At 38.3% G+C, this 20,231-nt stretch overlaps 2 protein-coding genes across 4 annotated transcripts in view; one reads left to right on the top strand and one right to left on the bottom strand.

The window, feature by feature from the left end:
* Nucleotides 1–16: 16 nt before the first annotated feature.
* RPS6 (ribosomal protein S6) lies at nucleotides 17–5,025 on the top strand. Its single transcript, XM_032676099.1, has 6 exons — nucleotides 17–130; nucleotides 953–1,084; nucleotides 2,006–2,216; nucleotides 2,580–2,726; nucleotides 3,844–4,001; nucleotides 4,759–5,025. The coding sequence occupies exons 1-6, from the start codon at nucleotides 125–127 to the stop codon at nucleotides 4,852–4,854; spliced, it is 750 nt and encodes a 249-aa protein (XP_032531990.1). The 5' UTR covers nucleotides 17–124; the 3' UTR covers nucleotides 4,855–5,025.
* A 2,239-nt stretch (nucleotides 5,026–7,264) lies between these two features.
* Nucleotides 7,265–20,231, bottom strand: part of DENND4C (DENN domain containing 4C) — a 69,853-nt gene continuing 56,886 nt past the window's right edge. For all 3 annotated transcript variants that reach the window (XM_032676080.1, XM_032676081.1, XM_032676079.1), the window contains exons 27-33: nucleotides 19,085–19,267; nucleotides 17,407–17,596; nucleotides 16,255–16,500; nucleotides 14,787–14,904; nucleotides 14,013–14,166; nucleotides 12,863–12,927; nucleotides 7,265–12,181 (exon numbers count right to left, since the gene is read on the bottom strand). In XM_032676080.1, coding sequence (XP_032531971.1) covers nucleotides 12,045–12,181; nucleotides 12,863–12,927; nucleotides 14,013–14,166; nucleotides 14,787–14,904; nucleotides 16,255–16,500; nucleotides 17,407–17,596; nucleotides 19,085–19,267 — 1,093 coding nt within the window. In that variant the 3' untranslated portion in view covers nucleotides 7,265–12,044. The remainder of the gene's footprint in view (nucleotides 12,182–12,862; nucleotides 12,928–14,012; nucleotides 14,167–14,786; nucleotides 14,905–16,254; nucleotides 16,501–17,406; nucleotides 17,597–19,084; nucleotides 19,268–20,231) is intronic.

The raw sequence follows: 20,231 nt of genomic DNA, 5'->3' as shown, positions 1-20,231 counted from the left end.
TCGCCATAGGGCAGCTCCGGTCACGCGGGGCGCGGGCGGTGACGTTCTCGCGAGAGTTGCGGGTGTATGTGGGCAGTGCGGGCGGAAGTGCGGTCCTTTCCCGCGGCGCCGAGGCCTGAGCAGGATGAAGGTGAGGCGGCGCCGGGCCGGGCCGACGCCGTGGGGGGCCCGGGCCCCCGTGCCGCAAATGGCCCTGCCGCAGCCCACGGGGCCGTCGTCGCCGGCCGATGGTCCCCGGCGGCGGGGCTAGAGCCCCGCGGCGCGACGGATGGGAATGGATTGCCAGCGGGCGACATGGCGGCCGCGCGGGCCCCGCTCCGTCGACCGGGCCTCTCCCGACACCGGCCAGCGGAGCGCCGGGCTCCAGAGCCGCCGCTTCTCGCTCGGAAGGGCCTTGCGAGCGAGAGGCCTGTGCAGCCAGTAGTGGGGCCTGGCGGGGAGGGGCTGTATGCGCTGTTCTCTGGCCGCGCTCAGGAGCAGTGCCGGGATGCGCCCCCCGAGCGCTGCGCTCCGCAGCAGCCCCAGGGGAGCTGGGGTCACCACCACCCAAGAATCACCCATGGCAGGGGCCGCTCTCGTGAAGCGTTTTTAGTGGCTAACACGGCTTGTGCTTACGAGGGGGTTTCCAGGAAGAGGAGGGCACGGGTTTCTGCTGCCCCCACCTTGTTCTGCTCGCAGTTCCGTGATTGAGCTCCGGCTGCCATAGTCAGTTTTCTGTGTGACTGAACGAGTTGTGCAGCCCAGAGTTACCGAACACTGTCCTCCCTGGCTCGGCACCCCGAGTGCCGTGGTGATGGGCTGTGGCTGGTGAGTGTTCGTGGAAGCAGGTGGGGAATTACAGCTTTCAAATGTCGAAATCAAACCAGCAGGTAAATAAATACTGATTTTTTGTTAAGATGCCTCAGAATTTTCAGCCATATCTGTCTTTTTTTCTTACCGTTTTCTCTGGTAGCTCAACATCTCTTTCCCAGCCACTGGCTGCCAGAAACTCATTGAAGTGGATGATGAGCGCAAGCTGAGAACATTCTATGAGAAACGGATGGCCACGGAGGTCCTGGCTGATTCCCTTGGTGAGGAGTGGAAGGTAAGTAACGCAGAAGGCTGTGTCAGAGTTGTATTTGAGGAGCTTATATTACAAAATTTTTCCAGTACGCAGTTGTCGCAATACAGTGGTTGTATGTTGCACATTTGGCAGTTATCTTGAAAGTTTCTCTTGCTATGTATGTACAGAATTAGTGATTAGGCTAGCCTGCTCTGGTACTTTGATTTATCAGAATAAATTTTTTTCATTTTTCTTCTTTAGAGCCTTGAGTTTTGGAGTTTCTTGTTGCCCTTTGCAGTACTTTCTTGTTCTTCATATGAATGCTGTCTTGGTATTGTGGATAAATTAAATCTGCAGTGTAAAACTACTGATCCTTTCTTTACTGAACAAGCTGGAAATTGACTTTGTTGTGTTTAAAATGTTGCTAACACATGGAAAAAATCATGCTGCGCCTGGTGGATGGGCTTGGAATAGTTCAGTGGTAATACAGACAGTGCAGCTGGATTTAAGGAAGTTGAAATTTTCTGCTGCCACCTTTGCAAGGCAGGCTATAAAACCTTTACTTTTTACCTCTATCTCCCTACTCCAGACAGTCTTGTGTTCTATGCAGTTTTCCAGTTTGTGATGATAACAGGCTTTAGATAGGTTTAGATTAAAGAAAAGCTAGATAATTATGGACAAGATTTTGTGTGGTGTAACTTTAACAAAACTACAAATAAATAGGAATCGCTTAATGTAAATTCTGTTATGCAGAAGTATTTTTTACATCTTTCAAGTAAAATTCCTGGAGCATTGCAGAGGTGTTGGTTAAAGCAGTTGTTTGCAGTGGCAGTAACAGTGACTTCTGCTGAATGAGGGACACGGTACTTTGTTGTTTAGAGCATCCATTGTGTTGGGATACCTACTACTTTTTGAGGTAATAGAGACAAGGGCAACTAAGAAGTGTGTTTCTGTTTGTCGTAGGGATATGTTGTCCGGATCAGTGGTGGCAATGACAAGCAAGGCTTCCCCATGAAGCAGGGTGTCCTGACTCATGGACGTGTCCGCCTTTTGCTCAGCAAGGGCCATTCCTGCTACCGCCCCAGAAGGACCGGAGAGAGAAAGCGCAAATCTGTTCGTGGCTGCATCGTTGATGCCAATTTAAGTGTCCTGAACTTGGTCATAGTGAAAAAAGGTAAGAGGCTGCATGAAACAAGTAGAAGTAGGCAGTAGCCTGCTTGCTAGTGGCTGGTAGGTTGTGTGGAACGCAAATGCAGTCCCAGCTTTAGAGTGTGAATGTGTGTCTTGAGATTGCCTCTGGGCATTGCATTCTTATAATGCTAAAACTGGTCACTAAAGGACTTTTTATTGCTGCCAGCAATCTGATCATGTTAAACCGGCCGAGGGTAGCTGGGGTGGTGCTATTGGCAGGTGAACCGTAAGGATTGTATAGTATTATCTTGAATTTTTATGTATTTTAAACTTAGGATTTTGCTACTGAAGCTGGTGCTCAGTAGATGTAGTGGTAATTGGCATGTTTAAACTTGCATTCTCCAAGGTGAAAAGGACATTCCTGGGCTGACGGACACAACTGTGCCCCGTCGTCTTGGTCCCAAGAGGGCGAGCAGGATCCGCAAGCTGTTCAACCTGTCTAAGGAGGATGATGTTCGCCAGTATGTTGTGAGGAAGCCTCTGAACAAAGAGGGTAAGAACTGCTGTTTGTTCTTCAGTTCTTTGGTTTCTCTTAATTATTGGCAAGAGGGTGTCCAGCCTGCTGCAGTGAATGAAGCACAGTTAATAGCAGGTCCAGTTTACACTCACTATATTTAAGCTTTGTCCACTGCAATTTGTGGAAGAGTTTCTTGGTTGCCTCATTTCTTTCACCCCTCTCTTCCCCTTCTGTTTAATTTTTTTAGTTTTTCACTGTTTGCTTTTAAATGTTCGATAGAATCTAGACTAATATTCTAAGAATAACCCAACAGTAGTTGTTATTAGAACAAGATTAAATACAAGGTGGAACATTTTTATGTTGTGGGGGGGAAAAAAGCAGTGTATAGAGTAGATGGTAAGATTTTTCCCCGTTGTTTATGGCAGTCTCTGAAATAAGCTTTTATTGGAAGGGCACTGCTTTGCTTACTGTCTGTCTCTTGTAGTGTAAGAGACTAAGTTTGGGTTCTCTTGCCTTTGATCAGGGAAAAGGAAAAAGGTGCAGATTTTTTAGCAGAAAGGACACAATAAAGCGTGGGGCACTGTGAAAGTTTGTTGGGGAAAAGACTGCATCATAGGAACTATTTTGTCCATTTAAGAATGTGATCCTGGTAGACATCCGACTCTTGCTTGTGACTGCTGAAGTCGGTCAGCATTGAGTAGTGAAATTTTATAGATTTCTGTGGTGGTGTGGGTTTTTTGCCCATTGTGTAGATCTGGTTTTTGGGGGATAAACCATGTCAAACCTGTGTAAAATTGTAGATCGCTTTTTAACACTGAAAACTGTTCTGAAAGATAGATAATGAGTACCCTTACTCTTAAAACTTAGTTACTACAGACAGACCTGCTGGGAAAGAAGGAATTAACACTTGATTGCTGATAACAAATCATAAGCATTAGGACTGTGTATTGTTAATGCTGCATCTTAAACTAGTTGATCATTTTTCCTGTAAAATTTGTCAAGATGTTGAACTCCATATAAGTTGCTATAATATGTAGTACACTAAATAATGTTACCATAATAGTAACTGGAAGTTACTCTAAAGATTTCTAGATAAGGCCTGTGGCCTCTTTGGAAGATAGTCTGCCACTTCTGATTTGTAATACTTTTTTAGGAAAGAAACCCAGAACTAAGGCTCCTAAGATCCAGCGGCTGGTGACTCCTCGGGTGCTGCAGCATAAGCGCAGACGCATTGCTCTGAAGAAGCAACGCACTCAGAAGAACAAGGAGGAGGCAGCAGAATACGCAAAGCTCTTGGCCAAGAGAATGAAGGTGTGTTTGCCATTTTATTTCAGCTATATACATAGCTCATACCCAGAATCAAAGGATTTTGTAAACTTGACTGTATGCTTATAGGTGCTCTGTACGTAGTTCATTTTGAATATGAGTGCCTAAACATGAGTATAAACATAGCTGGTCAGTTGGGGGGGTTGGATATTTCTGTCTATTTCTGCCAGTCCTAGTGCAATAGAACTTAACTAGGCCCATTAGTTTAATTGAGAGCTTATTTTGAAGAAAACAACAAATAGTTACAGCCTGTGAAAATAACTTCTTCAGTAGCAATTTTAGTTCAGTGAATCCATGTTTAACTCAGATGCTCAAGCATTTGAGTGATTGTGTGGAGAAACAGGATTCAGCAGTTGATCTCAATGGAAGATAACTTGGCAAAGAGGTACTTGTTTGGATGAGTTTTTTCTCTTGCTCCTAAAACTGCAGTACTGCTGAAGTAGTACTGTTGGAATATTTGGCACAATAGTTACTGAGTTTCATGACTTCAGGATGGAAATGAGAATAGATACACCTCTCGTATGTTGTGAACTATTATTTTGGATGCATACTGTTTAAAAACCTGGGTCTGTACTGGTTTGGATACTTGTAGAATTCTTCTGATCTGTGAAGAAGGGAGACCATTTTGCTTTATTGACTTAGGGAATCCATTCCTCCAAGTGGTATTTTCTCTAGTTTGTTTGTAGATAGTTTAAGGTGCTTGATTAAGTGTAACATCTCTGTACTCTCTTCATGCTTTTAGGAAGCCAAGGAGAAACGCCAGGAGCAGATTGCAAAGAGACGCCGGCTTTCTTCATTGAGAGCTTCTACATCTAAGTCTGAATCAAGTCAGAAGTAAAGATGTACATGATATTAAAAATAAACCCTTTTTGTGGTTAACTTTCAGTGTGAGACTTTCTAGTGCATGTCGTTACCAGCCATCTCTTAAATAGTTCAGACTAACTGCATCACACAGACCAAACTGGAATCACAAATCTTGGTCTTGATTAAATTCTCTTTGAGAACTTTGTATCTGTCTTTAGTGGGAAGTTCTGGTTCGTAATCAACTTGTGTATGTGCGTGGATGTTACTACAAGTAGGATATACCTACAGTGTCAAAATCTTGCATGATGGTTCAGCTGTGGGCAGAACTCAACTCACTTAGTACTTAGTTCAGTGGTTGGTTTGTGGGTATTTTATTGGTGTTTTTTTCATCCAAAGCGCAGGATAGTGTTTACATATGAGAAAAATGTGTCCCTTGCTTTTGATACTGAGTGTAAGACTGGTAAAATTTACAGCCTCCAGCTGATTCTTGGCAGAATGAAGTGCAGTTCTGACTGACTGTAACAGGGTACCCACGGAAATTGTCACAGCCCCAAGCCTGCCAGAGTTTAAGAAGTGTCTGGACAATGCTTAGTCAAATGGTTTAGTGTTTGGTGGTCCTGCAAGGAGCAGGAAATTAGTCTTTATCCTTACATGTCTGTGCCAACTCAAGGTAGTCTAGGATTTTGTAGGTATTGCACCATTCTGCTCTTGAAATTGATACGAAGCATGAGTAAGCCACCAGTTAAAACAAAATTTAGAAATTTCACTTAAGGATTAAAAACTTTACAGTAGCCTCAATGTATTCAGACAGTACTGGGTAATGGGAACTTGGCTCTAACTTAAAAATATATGTTCAGTCAGTCCAGACTCAGACAGAGGACCTAGATGTGTCACCAGCACTGAGGGAGAAGATCACCATCCATGTGCTGGCAGTGCTTAGTCTAGCTCACCCAGGACGCTTGGCTTGCTTTGCTGTGAAGTCAGGTTGGTGTCCACTGGGAGCATGAGGCCTTTCCTTGCTCAGCTGCTCTTCAGCCAGTCTGCTCCCAGCCTGCACTGGTACGTGAGGTTATTCCTACAAAGAGGCAGGACCTTTGTGGTTACTTGCAGACCCCATCAGTTCTCCAGCCTGACAAGTTAGTGACCCTTCTCTAATCCTCTTGTAGACAGCAGAAGTTTGTTACCACAGAGGCGGGGAGAACTACCACTAATGAGTACTCTGACAGTAGCTTTGAACATGTGAAGGACCAGAGCTTCCTTAAGCCAGCATCTTCTGCTATTGCCCTTTATTTACCACCACATTCCCTCAAATTTCCCACCTGATTCTGGCACATGAGGTGGCAGTTCCCTCCTCTACAGCTTCAAACCCAAACTCTGCTTGTGCTTCTCTGGGGATTCCTCAAATGCAAGCTTTTGTTCCTGTGTTAGCATCCTTCAGCCTCCTCCCTCAATATGCCACAGGAAGGGTAACAAATTCAAAGATGGTGTAACATTCTTAGCAATCAGCATTACTGAGTGGACAGCAGTGAGAAAAGCAGTCAGAGGAAAACACAGAAAGTCAGCAGGATGCTGACGAGATTACTGAAGTTGAAAAGACTTAACTTCTTCAGCTATCTAAAAACAGGCCTGAAAAGATGAATTTATTATGAGTCTTCTCCACATGTACCAGTTTGTTCTATGTGTACCAGTCTCTTCAAAGAGAAAAGCCTTTAGGGTCTGGTATTCTTATTTTTACTGCCAGAATAATGAAGTGACTGCCATACATGAGGAATTTTAAAAGATGCTCGTTGTGAACGTGAAGGCCTGAAGCACTTGTAACTGGCAATTCTACTGCTTAAAATTTTATCCCAACCTCACTCCTGTTACCACTCCTGCCCAATTTAAAAACAAATATCCTGGAAACTGCATGTAAACCTGCAAGTATGACACAGGAGGTCCACTGTTGCAAGCTAGGATGCATCAACTAAAAGCACCACTCTGTGCCCCCATTATGAAGTCCCTCAGAAAACAGAACTCCGGTCAAGTTCAACAAGCAACCTCTTTCTACACCCCTTGACTAACAATTCTTCTCCTGGTCAGCAGAGAGCAGCAGGATGCCAGGGGCCATAGCTTTCCTATACACAACATCTTCATGGATTCTGTCTCCCTGAGCCTGTTTTTTGACTCTAGTTACCTCTGCTGATCCCCACTGCTTGCTTAAGCTGCCACAAAGCCATCCACTCTCATGAACCAAATCTCCACAAATGAGTCCCATCTTTTATTTCCCTCTGCCCCTGCCCCTGTGCTTTCCCACCATTCAGAAGTCACTGAGGTACTGTGAAACAATGACTTAAGAAGGCAGTCAAAAGTCTTTGCTTTTGTCCAGCTATAGGCTGAATTTGCATTTAAGGTTAAATTCTGTCAGGTGTGTAAGTTCCAATTAAAAAAAAGATGAACAACTGAAATTTTTTATAGAGGATACATAATATTTTATTTTGGGAAATACATTAAAAATTGTTTCTTAGTTTAGAATACACAGAATTCAGAATATGCAGTGCCCTTTTAAAGTCAAATTTTTTGTCAAATGTACAGAAAACATTATAGATAAACAGTTGTTAATTAAAGCACAGTAAATAGATGCCATTTTTCAACAGTTCAAAACAGTCTCTAAACCAGTGCAAATTTTATAGCATCAAACTTCCCAGCTCACTTAATAAATTCATAATTTATTCACACTACATCATTTCATCCTCACTACAATACAGCCTAAGCTCCTAAAAGGAGTTTGATGTGCTTCTAAAAAACAGCAAACAATCCCTTTTATTTGCACCCTTGCTTGATGCAGACTGAAAGAACAAATAAAAACGCCATCTGTTTCTCTCATCGTATGCATTACAGTATACAGCACAGGAGAGCAGAGAACTAGAGTCCAACCATTTAGTTTCAACACTTAAAAGTTACAAAGGTGTTTGTTTCTTAAAAACATAATGAAAAGCTGATATACAAATGCATTTTAAAGGTTTTTATTGGTTGAAAGAAAAAAACCCTGCCTTTGTTGAAAATGTATAATTATGTGAATAAGATGGCGTGCTTACCATTTGATGAAATAAAAGTTATCTGCATTGAAATAATTGTTTAATTAAGAGTTTTAAAAAGAGAAAACTACTGAGTAGATTCTTGAATTACTTACATTTTAACAATTGGTTTTAAAAATATAATTTCTATGATCTAATTTAATATACATTTTGAAAATATCCCCTATTTTGCAGTAATTCAAGGAAAGCAGTAAACTCAATGAAAGATATATTCTTCTAGCTGCAGCAATACAAAAAGCCATTAATTCACAGTTAAAATGGAATAAAATTACTCATTCACAAGTGCAATGTAGCTTGAGCTTAAACTAATGTGAAATTCTGCCAGGAACAAGACTAAGTTACTCACAAAACAAATTAATTTAGTTTGAAACACATATACTAAATAAAATATCTTCCATTATAATTGTACTGTATTGATTTATATAAAATGTGAAGACAGGGTATGACTATAAATAACATACAGATGCTTCTAGTAACATGTTAAGGCTGTAACCAATTACTGTGCCAATACTGCAGCCACATCAGTCTCCTATACCTAAGGGGGTTTCAATGTTTTTAGGTTTTGGTGATGCACTAGCATATAATTCATAAAGAAGAACTTTGTAACTTAGGAATCCTGATTTTAAACACTCATTTGTTGTTTTAATTCTACAAAAAATAGCTATTTTCACATGAGCACACAAGCTACATATGTAACTGTTTTATAGCTGGGTGAAAGGTGCAAGAGAGAATGTTCTCAGCATAACTGACTGCTGTTCAACATCCTTAGAACAACAATGCAAGGAAGCTTCTCTTTGGTAATTGCTATTCCAATATTAACTTCCTAAGTTCTTGGGCAGACCTGAAATTCATTGCTTGCATCCACATATGTAATCAGATCATTTTACATCCTCACTTCGAGTACACATTGGAAGTTTTGAAGTTAATGGTGATTTGAAAAATTTTCTTCAGGTTATAAGTGAGAATTCCAAAATACACACAGTATTTCTACCGGAAAATAATGGAAAACAGAACTAAAAATCAAACTTTTCCTTGCCCCTCCTTCACAACACTTTGCCCAGATCAGTCATGTATTATGGATTGAGATAAATCTGGATTCCTAAGAGTGAGATGTCAAACAAATTAGAAGCATTTGTAGGTAACTAAGTCATTCCCACAAAGCCCAAGAAGTTCATGCTGTCAACTAACTTGCAAAGAAGTGTGCCTTTAGTGCTGTCAGAAAAACAAAAGTGTTTGCAATACACTCACAAAAAACTTCTGAAACTTTTCCCTGCTTATTTTTGGCCAGATTTTCAACTATATGAATATTGAGCCATGCCGAGCTATTTTACTCTATGCCCTTTTCTTATGAAGGAACTCACAGTTCCTTCAGCATTCAAGTTAGGGAAGCCTACATCTCAGAAAGTTTGTGTAGGAAAACCTGCAGTCTCTACCTATTTGCAGGAGATCTAAAAGTCAGGAAAACCAACAAGTGCCATTATGCATTTAAAAGGCAACAAATCAATTAAGGAAAAAACTACTCAGTTCTTAAATTCTTTAAAATTTTTACGAGCTCTTACTTTTTTTTCCCCTGATAAAAGCATCTTCTGAAATGAAACTTAATAAATCACTTTCAGAGATCTCCCTTTTCATTTGAGCTATGGACTACATTCAAGAATCAACGGATTAGTTAGTCATTAAAAAATAAACATTAAAAACTCCCCATTAAAAGGGGTAAGCTCTTACTTTTTTATTCTATATTAGAGAATCAAGTCCTATATGCAGATTCAAGATTTCATGCAGGACTTCTACCACTCTGAAATCCACATGCATACAACAGGAATAAAAGTTAATTTGTAGTGTACTAAAATGCCAATATGCAGTAGCAAATCAAAGTAAGTTCAGTCCTTTTCCCCCCAAGCTTTAGTTTTGTTGGGGTTTTTTTGTTTCTTTGTTTAGTGTATATACCTGGGAAAAGTAATATTTAGCACTAGACGTTATGACACAATCAGCTTTGCTGTCTTTACAACACTACTACCTGATAAATTTGTATTTTCAGCAACAGATGAGAAAGCTGTTTTAAAATGAAAGTTATTGTGTTTACAGAATTTAGTCCATATAATATTATTTACTAGGTTTTAAAACTATTTGGATGTCACCAATTATCTAAAACAGCACTCACTAGACAGATTTTCCTTGTAATTTTACGAGCTGGGATAATTTAAGGGTAACAACAACTTGATTCCTTGCACATTGCATCACAAAATCACACGGTTTGTCCATTTAACACTAAAAAATTGTCTTTGTGTAGCTGTCTGCTGAAGATTAAAAATATAGATTTATACAGGAAAATGTGCTGGTTTGATTTGTAGAAGTATTAAGTTGTTTGGATGAATGCTTAGACAGACTTTTACTTTAAAAGGACGGAACCATGTAAGTCAATTACGTAACATGAAAAGATGAAGAATCAAGGCCTACTCTTCCATTGTGATGTAGGTCAGATATCAGAAAGCAGCTATGCATAAACCCAAAGAATAAAGAATAATAAAAAAAAAGGTCAGTGTATGCTTTCTCACTTTTAATTGTTGAGAAAACACAACAGTTTCATCAGGAGAGAATCTGTCCAGGTAATATCCCCATATAAACTTAGGATCAGCACTTATAGATAAAATAGAAGGCATCAGTCTATGATGCAAATGTATTTTGTCACAAATAGTGCAAATCCTTTGTTTTATCTCATGAAAAAACAAAAGTTGATTTTACTTTTTCATATAAAAGCTGTTCCAGACAGATCTTCATCCCTCATCATTTTCAAGAATGAAAATTTTTAACAGAGTAGTATAAAGTAAATACATTCATACCCAGATAAAATTAATATTTTAGCTATGCTCCTTTTATACGCTGCAAATCTTCTCTTTTTTTCCCTCTAAGAATTATTCCATCATAAAAACCAAACCACTAAATTTCAGCAAAAACCTGGAATAAATCTCATCATATTCTTCAAGTAACAGAACATTTAAACTGTTGACCAACATCCAGGCTCTCCTTGCTAAGACTATGTCTACTGTAGTCAGTTAAATATGTGAGGTGAGGAAGTGTCTTACCTACTACAAGCAACCCAAAAAATGAATCCATCTTTTCAGACCATACACGTAAGCCCTTCATTTCTGCTAATATACACCTTGAAGACCACACTTATAAATACATTTTAATTGAAATATTGAATTCGGACTACCAGTGCAAAATAATTAACCCACAGGCTAGCATGAAACCTAGGGGAGAGGGCGATACAGAATTCAAGGAAGACACTTTTTAAGCATACATGCATATAGTAAAAGCATAATTTTTTTCAGACAGTATCTGTTGCAATCCTTATATGTATCCTAATGTCATTTGAGCTTCTTATTTAATTCTTTAGAAAAGAAATCCATTTCTGAGCTGCTTCTGAGAAGCCTATCCTTCTTTTGGAGAAAAGAGGCCAGTATATTTACAGGATCTTATATTATGTCATATAAAGAATAAGGAAAGTTGAGTCTACGTTTCTGTTTTTTCACAACTACAGACATACATTATGAAAAGGTCAGCCAAAGGTAATTTAAAATACTGAACTGGGACAACTGCCAGGAGAAGGGTAGCTATTTTAGGTACTGTGATCTGACTAAAGCACTGCCTTGCAGCTTCCAATTCAAGGTTTCAAATATTTACATTCACACTAACAAAAAGATCCCTCTTTAGGTAAAGGTCGTTTTAAAGAAGCAGTAAGAAAATCTACATATTCTGTGGCAGGAAAGGTGATTCATTAAAATACACAAATACTGGTGGCTCTTAAGAAAGTTACGGACCATAGGCTGCTGTTTAATCATCACCTTTTTGAACAACTTGATACTGTATGGGAAAAATCTGAGTTAATAAGAAGAATATAAAGGGGCAAAAAGATCAACCACTGAAAAAAAAATCACCCTATTAATATTGTTTTAAAACATTCTGATGGACTTTACAATGTGTCTCATGAGATGAAAGACAAGAATATATTCTGCAGCTCAATGAAATTTCTTTGACAAATTGCTCAATTACCACCACTTAGGATTCAAAGTGTATAATATCACCATTTTTCTGGTTTTTTCATCTCTGCTTTTGTCATTCTGAAGTTTAGTGCATGTCTTCCTCATTTTTATATAAAAGGTGCTCCAAAGCACTTCCTGCAACACTCAACCCTGCTGCTTGGTGGAGCATCTATTTTCTGCATCTTTTCAAGAACTTCCTTTGGTAGTTTTTTAAGTGCAAGTCTGTATTCACTATCAAAGACCTCTGAAATAGAAAAAGCATAGCTGAGGTTATTTAAGAAACACTGTACAGTGCGCACTACTGTTCCTATAAAGTGCTTTTGGTCATTTCTATATAGTAACAAAATTATCTTCACTAACTAGCTGCTGATTTTTTTTTCCAAAATGCACCTTCTCACAGGACCTGAAAAGCATCTTCGTAAGACGTATGGCATCACAATACATCACAGTGGATACCTACTGCTTCTATCACAGTTCAGTTTCCCTGTATTTCCCCTATTACATCCCATAAGTGAGTCACTGTGCTTACACAGTACCAAACAGAAGACAGGGCAGAGCAGATCAGCAGGGCCTGGGCAATCAGGTGGTTAGATGACACAGATCTAATATGTGGGTCAGAGAAAGATGGACAAGACTGGAAATAAGCTTTCATACATGAGGAATTAAAACTTCAAGCTAATACACTTTGTTTAAAATAACTGATTACCGGTTTCAAATGAAGTCAAAATTAATGGCCCCATCTGAATTACATTTACGTAAAAGCAACTCTTACTTGAAGACTGACAGTCAAGTACTTTTCATTAAAACACAACTGAAAGTCAGAAATTCATAGACGAAAAGTCAGTTTTATACCCTAGTTTTTGTGTAAAATATCGATACACTCCATAACACAGGCACTGTACATTTCAGAGTATTTTTTACTTACCAATGTCAATGTTTTCTCTCCCAAGAGACACCAGAGACAGGAAAAGAATTTCCCTGTAAAAACTCCTAGGGGAATATTTTGAAGGCAGAGTTAATGAAAGCACCAACTGTCCTAAGTCTACAAAGTCATTACTGAAGATGCTGATCTTCCATTTTGTAGTTTCTGCAACTGTTCTGTTTAAAAAGTGAACGATCTACATGACTACCAGCTTTAGGTTTCCTAACGTCTGAATACTCCGACTTATTGCAGAAAGCTGCATTGTTGCCAAATCCTAGCAGTTACATTTTCTACGAAAAATTCCCCTGCCAAACATGCCATAAAAACTTCAAACAAACAAGAAATCTGAAATTAATCACCACTTATTTATCATTTAACAAGTTGTTCCTGCCTGAAGGTGAAGCGCTAGGTGTGGGTTTATTTCAGATCATCCATATTTTGGGTTTTTTTTGTTTCAGAATATCAGGATCTATCTCACAATTAGGTAAAAATGAATAATCAGATATTAATTTTTCCCCTTGTGGAAGTCGTAAAGTTGTTTCTCTAGGCAGATTAGTTTCTGCTTCTTTTTAGTAACTACAAAACACAGAAGCAGAGATGACTTAGCATGACAGACTTCAAACACGGTAATTTTACTTAGAGGTTCTTCTGTACAAAGCCCTTGAATTCCAGTGCAGGTGACAAAATGTACCATACAAGGATTATTTAAGTATCTCTGTGGATCATGCTGCATCTTCTTTTCATAGCCAATACTGTAGATTGCTAGAATTTCAATAGATATAAATAGGGAGAATATTCTACACACTGCAACAGGATGCTGTATACTACATTTGTATTTATCAATTTACTAGATCTGGAGTAACACTAAAATCTGCATAGTTAACATCTGCATTTTTCTTAGTCATTTGTAGAATGTCCATCTTGATTTAAGAATCCCATTCATCCATTTGATCTGGATGTACTATGCATAGGGATACAGAATGCATTTGTTTGTAAACATGGGCATAAACAAATAAAACCATGGTGTTTGGTGGACACAAATGAAACTGAATATTCCCCAGAAGTCCTTAAGAAATTATCATTATGAAATATATACAGTCTGATCTTGTTTAATTTTTAGTGGGGAGAAAATAATACAAGATTATCCCTTTACCTCTGTCGTTTCACATCTGGCTTAATTTTCTGTAGGAGGAGGTTGATTGGCTTAACAACATCATTGTGTTGAATACTTAGTTTGATGTTCTCTAACAAAGTGTTTGTTGCCTGCTGATCTTCTGCCAGTGTGGAGGGTCTCTTTTCAGAAGAATCTAGGAAGTGTGAGCATATAGACTATTAAAGCAGTGACTATTTTTTTTTACTTTAATAAGCAGAAGGTATTTCAAAAAGTGAGATACATATAGAGAACCTCTACTCAATCTACAGACATTTGTTAAAACAGAAAGACTGTGTCTGCTTATAGTCTTCATGCAAAAATTACTTTATACAAAATGACAGGATACATCAATTATCCAAGTGCAAGAACTCCCACATGATAGAGAAATACAACAGATTGAAGAGCACCCAGCATTAGATGTTGCCCGTGATGGTTTGTTAGCTCACAAGCCTGCATAGCTATAACCAGATAATGCAGTGAAGCATTCAATTCAAGTGAAGCTTATTTAGCACCACATCTAGAGCAACTTCTCACACCCTGTTTAAGCGAATGACATACAATGAACAGATTAAACTTTTTCACACAGATCAGTAAGGTACTTTCACACCTAATGTGATATCTAGACTACGTCAAGTACCTAAGGGATTGCGGATGTTCCACATACTAAAAAAGCTTTCAAATTGATGGGCTGTATACATTTCAGACACTACAAAACAGCTGTTTCTTTCCATAGCCTCTGCTCCTTCTGTTTTCTGTAACATTTGTTTAACTTACTGAGATTTCTCCAAGATATATAGAGGGGCTCCCCTGCCTCTTGGTGGAGGTTGATATTGTCCCACAGTAGATGGATGTATACTAGCCTGCTATCTTGAGCAAGAGATGTCAAAGGAAGCTAAAAAACATGAGGAAATGGAAACTGAGTTTTGAAAATATCAGTACAGTGTTACATTATTGAAAAAAACATTCTCTTTTACTCATTTTGCAAATGAAGATTTATTTATTTATCTTGAATCTAAAAAAAAGGAGATAATTTCTTCTACAGTAAATTGCACTCAACCAGAGCAGTCACAAATACTGCAACATTTAGTTGCCATTTCCAGTTTATCTTAATGTATGAAGAACATTTAGTCTTCTACAGACATCTGAAGAAAATATTTCTGATTATGTATCTGGAAATATTTTTTGTGCACCAAACACTTTACTTGATTTGTACTACTTACCATACTATACTGTAATATTTTCTGACCTGATGAAGATTTGGTATGCATATCTATGTGCTGGCCTTTCCAAAAAGCAGAAAGAATCTTTATTTGTATAAAAATATGAACTATTTATTTCCATTAAAAATATATGGTAGTCAATACAATAGTTCTGTAATTATTTTATAACATTAAGTCCCTCTGGGGGAGGGAGAATTACCAGAGAAGAAAAATTTACCACTTAGTGTGTCTATTTAAATAGTAATTATGAGACATTATGTCCCATCTTGTGCTTTTCCCTGCTAATACTGTGGTTTTCCAGTACGCTTTAGACTTCATTAGTATCATCTTCAACTATATTTCTGAAAAATTGTTCTTGGTTCTAGGTGGGTGTTATTTTGAAAACTGAGGGAAAGAATTTTAAAACTGAAGTGTATACAAGCAGATAGGAAAATACTACCTTTTTTGCATACATTAGATACAAATACATATCGAATGTGCTACCTACGTACACAAATTATATGGGTTATAGAAAAACATCTACTCCTTAAAATGAGAAAATCAAAACACTAAAAAGATATATCTGTTCTATAGCTTTTGTTCTAGTCATATAGTAATGAAACTCAGTGGAGTTTGAATAGCAAAACCTATTATTGGAAGAGAACAAAAAATACTGACCAATAACTTAAAAGGTTATAAACTCAAGTATGTAACCCACTGTATTGTGTACTGCCATATATTGTTACTTGTTAGTTCTTCACAGATACATCTTGCTTCTTTCTGCATATCAGCCTTCTCTTTAATGAATCTTACTCTCTGGCTTTTTGAAAGAGACCAGCTTGACTAGAATTTGAAGACAGTTTTCACTCATCTTCCTTCAAGATTCCTTGTGGAAAACAAACCTATCTACTTGTTATAAAAAACAAGAATCTAGATTCAAGCTATTCAGATATTACTTACCCACTTGTTTTGAGCCAAACTCTCCAACTTAACTTAGAGTAGTATTTGCCATTCTAATACGAGGAAGCCCCTAAGCCACTTACCTGCACTCCATCATTACAGTGCTCAGATGTTAGAATCAGTCCAGGTAAGTTGCTAGGTAGATCCAACCGTTGGAAATACCAAACTAGGTTCCAGAAAATGATGGGGTGTTGATTGATGAATTTGGATGTATGAATTACTTGCTCTCCCTCATTCTCCAACAGTGATTCAAGCTCCTTATGCAATACCAATGGGCTCAAGTAGGGTACAGATACAGGGAGAGGGTTAGGTCTTTTTGCTAAAGGATCCTAAAAACAGAACACCACACATAAATTTTGTTTTATTTTTTACAAAATCAAAGATTTTTTTCCCAGAAATACTTCTCAAGATTACTTGCTCTGGAAACCTCCATTGCAGTTTCCTTTCAGATTTGGAAGACGCCTCTGAAACTAATGAACACACAATAACTTTAGTAGCAGCAGTTTTCACTGTTGTGATATTTTTTAACTGTGAAGAACAATCATCTAGGTTCTCTCTCTTATGCAAACAAGAAAAAAAAAGCTAATTTGTTAGAACATGTTCCTGATTGTGCAATTTCAAGCTATCTAAACCGTTAGTTAGCTGGTACTAACCCTGTGGCTGGAAATTACAGAAAAATGTCAGCAATTATATCGGCTGCAGAACTGAATCATGAGTTCACATTTTAAGACGGCTTCTGGACAATAAAAAGCACCGAGAGAGGGGAAACACTTTGTTTCACAAGTAAGAATAATGTAAGAGCCTCGGTACTGCCTCTTACCTCCTCCCAACCATTCAACAGGTAAGCCTAACAGAATATACAGTAGCAGTGGAAGTAAACGCACAGAAGTGGAATGAACTTTCACTCTTGCAACACTGGGTTGTTCATACTACTGAGTTTAGTCTGCTGTAGAAGCTGCTTTGTTATTAAAACAAACTTCCAGTTTTAGAAAGACAAAAGTTAGGCTTCATTCCACTAGAGAGAACATTTCAAATCACACAGAACCATTTGTACAAAGTATCGAAAAAGCAATTTTAGATTAAGTGAACCAAGATTTTTTTCAGAAGTAAGAACATGAAAATATGCTTGGCCATTCCCATTTCCCAAATGGACAAGAATGCTAGTAGTAGAATATTAGTAAGTTCATTGTATTCAATGGTTTTCTGTCAACTGAATATGCAGCTTCTAAACTTACCGCAGCTTCTTGCAAACTGTTTGGAAGACTAACTGTTGAAATGCCATGAGATGGTCTCTGGGAAAGATCAATGTTTTGCAGTGGACCTCCAACACTGTGGCTCCTAGTCAAGGACACTCCCCTTTTTGGTGGATTATTGGCATATGTCTTCATGGTTCTGGGATCTGTAGTCTGTTCTTCTGTCACATCACTGTATGAATTTTAGACGAAAATATGCTAATATGAAACTATTCGACATTTCTACGGCAATAGGAAGGAAGCAAAAAAAGGCTGCCAAGTTAAGATCCCAAACCAATTTTCTCTACTGATAAGTAATCACAAAGAACACAAAACAAAATGCCTCTCAAATGGTATAAATATCCCTCTAGAAAAGCAGCCAGGTATAACCTAAAACACAAATCTGAAAGCACTGCAATTCTGTACAGGTGCCATTCCTTGGTACAGCCTTACCCTGCTTAGAAAAACAGCAATATATAGTTTTGCCGACCTACAAAGATTGTCTTGTTTTGGCTATGCACGCTTTTACATCGTCTTCCCTTTATGTTTACTTTCTCCGTCATAAACAGAATAAAAATGTAACAGAAAACAATTCATAAATTGTATTCCAAAATAACTGTGAAAAAAATGGTGTCAAACTCATCCAGCAAGATAATTTAAGCAAACTCAGGCTTGTCAGATTTAACCCATGCAATCAAGCTGTTTGCAGATCTGGGAATCTTCATTTTGTGCTCCTTATAACTTAAACAATGGATAAAAATACTTCAACTACAAAAAAGAAGAAAAAACAATTGAAACAGAAAGTGTCTGCTTTCAAACAATCTCCAAAGAGAGGGAAGAGATTAATTTACCGGTGACCTTCATTTTAAGTTTTACTTTAGTTAAAAATATATGTCATCAAAATAAGACATTAACATAAGCAATACCACCTTTCACTTTTAGTGCATTAATACTACATTCATTTAAGTCTTAATTATCTGACACAGGCATCACCTCATTAGCTCCCAGGGACTAATACTCCAGAATTCCAAACTGAGTAATGACTTTGAAAAAAACCCATTAAAACAAAACATAACCAATCCCAGAAGAAAGGTCACAATTCATAGCAGCATTATTTCAGTTCTTTCCTCTTTCAACATGACACCTTTGCCCTAATGCTTCCCTCCCCCCAAACTGTTTCAAAAGTGGTATTGTTTTTTGGAGTTTCAGTTTTACATAGCTTTTATTTGTCATAGAACACACTCAGCAAAATTGTTCAGTGCTCTGAGAGCTTTCTCTCAAATAAAACTGTTCCAGACAATTGACTTATTTTTACTCATAATGCAGTGTCCCTCTTTTTAAAACATACATACAAGGAAAGAAGAAATACTGCTTGATTTTGCTGTGACTTTAAAAGGTAATTGTGTTTTAACAATTAGAGGTTTTACCTATTAATCAATAGCAGATGGACATGAAGTTTTATTTCTATAGCTGTATCTCTAAAACCTACTCATTTAGTGGAATAAGTGTACTTCCAACTGATAAAAGCATGCTTAAAACATGCAGAAAAAAAGGGAGGAAGCAGATGATCATCAAGCTAAAATTGTACTTTATCGCATTTGGTATATAAGCCGACCTTCACTTTAGAAGTATGGAAGTACTGATACATTTCTGACAGAATCCAAAATCCTGTTTTACCTACCTCTGCTCAGCTGCAGAGCTAGTTTCTTCAGCTATGGTGTGGCTGGACTGCAGGTCATCTGAAAAACTGATCAAGTCAGCGACAGCTGGACTGGACAACAGTTTCTGCTCCAGGGAATCCGTGGTTAATGGAAGGGTACCACTCTGTAAACTATCTCCTGAAGTACTTTGCTTCAGGAAAAAGCTAAGTTACAACATGAATGGGAGGAGAGAAAAATATCGAGGTTAAGATATAAGCACAAAGTCATAAAGTTCCTATCTTCCACATTTACTTTTCAAAGTAGCAAAAATAAGGACATAAAACATGGACAAGCTTGACAACAGGACACAAATTTCATCCTACTCTTGCCCCTAAAACTTATATAGGCAGAGTAAATGAACACAGAGAGATTTGATCTGCAAAAGAAGAAATCCTACACTGGACATAAATCATTACTAATGATCTTAGTTTGACAGGGTTCCCAGGAACAAAAATAGTGTATCAATAGCTGACCCATCACTGAAAATGGTTGCTATTGTAATGTGACATTACAGACTGTGGGGAGAAGTGGTAGCTCCACAAAATCCGTGGGGCTTGAAGAGTTTAAAATATTACAGAGAGTTAGGCCTTGAGAACAGTGAGGCTAATTGAATGTTTCCATGGACACAGCCTTGAGTTTTAAGGAGTACAGGGGCAAAGCTGTTTGCTTGTGTTTGGCTGCAGGTGTTACATTCATGGGTGTTTTTGCAAGAATATATTTATATTCTGTGTGTGGGGGAAAGTAGAAGGGAGCGAACTGAATAAAAGCTGCTGCTTCTCTGGAGCAGGGGACATCCCTTTGTCTCATCACTGTGTTGTGTGTGTGTGTGTGCTCTTTTCTCCACAGACCAAGACCTATCGACATATACCCCAAAACAACAGACTACGTGATCATACACCATTACAGGCACAAGATAACAAGAATGTGACTTTATCTGCTAAGTTTTAACTACACATTCTAAAGCTGCTACAGATATTCAACTTCTGCAGTAGAGAACACTAATGGAAGCTCTTTTTCACAGCCATAACCACTACAGTGAGAACCAGAAATTTAAATCAAGTTCCAGCTTTCACAATGCAACTAAAAGAGGTAAAAACAGTAAGCAGAGAAGCTTAAACTGCAGAAACA

Source organism: Chiroxiphia lanceolata, chromosome Z (genome assembly GCF_009829145.1).
Source record: "Chiroxiphia lanceolata isolate bChiLan1 chromosome Z, bChiLan1.pri, whole genome shotgun sequence".
Classification (NCBI taxonomy): Eukaryota; Metazoa; Chordata; class Aves; order Passeriformes; family Pipridae; genus Chiroxiphia; species Chiroxiphia lanceolata.
This window is presented reverse-complemented; position numbering and strand designations above follow the sequence as displayed.

Excerpts from the sequence above, each read along its gene's own strand:
- RPS6 (XM_032676099.1), top strand. Across the intron at positions 2,217-2,579 it reads CTTGGTCATAGTGAAAAAAG|GTGAAAAGGACATTCCTGGG; the intron begins GTAAGAGGCTGC and ends GCATTCTCCAAG. Across the intron at positions 4,002-4,758 it reads TCTTGGCCAAGAGAATGAAG|GAAGCCAAGGAGAAACGCCA; the intron begins GTGTGTTTGCCA and ends TCATGCTTTTAG.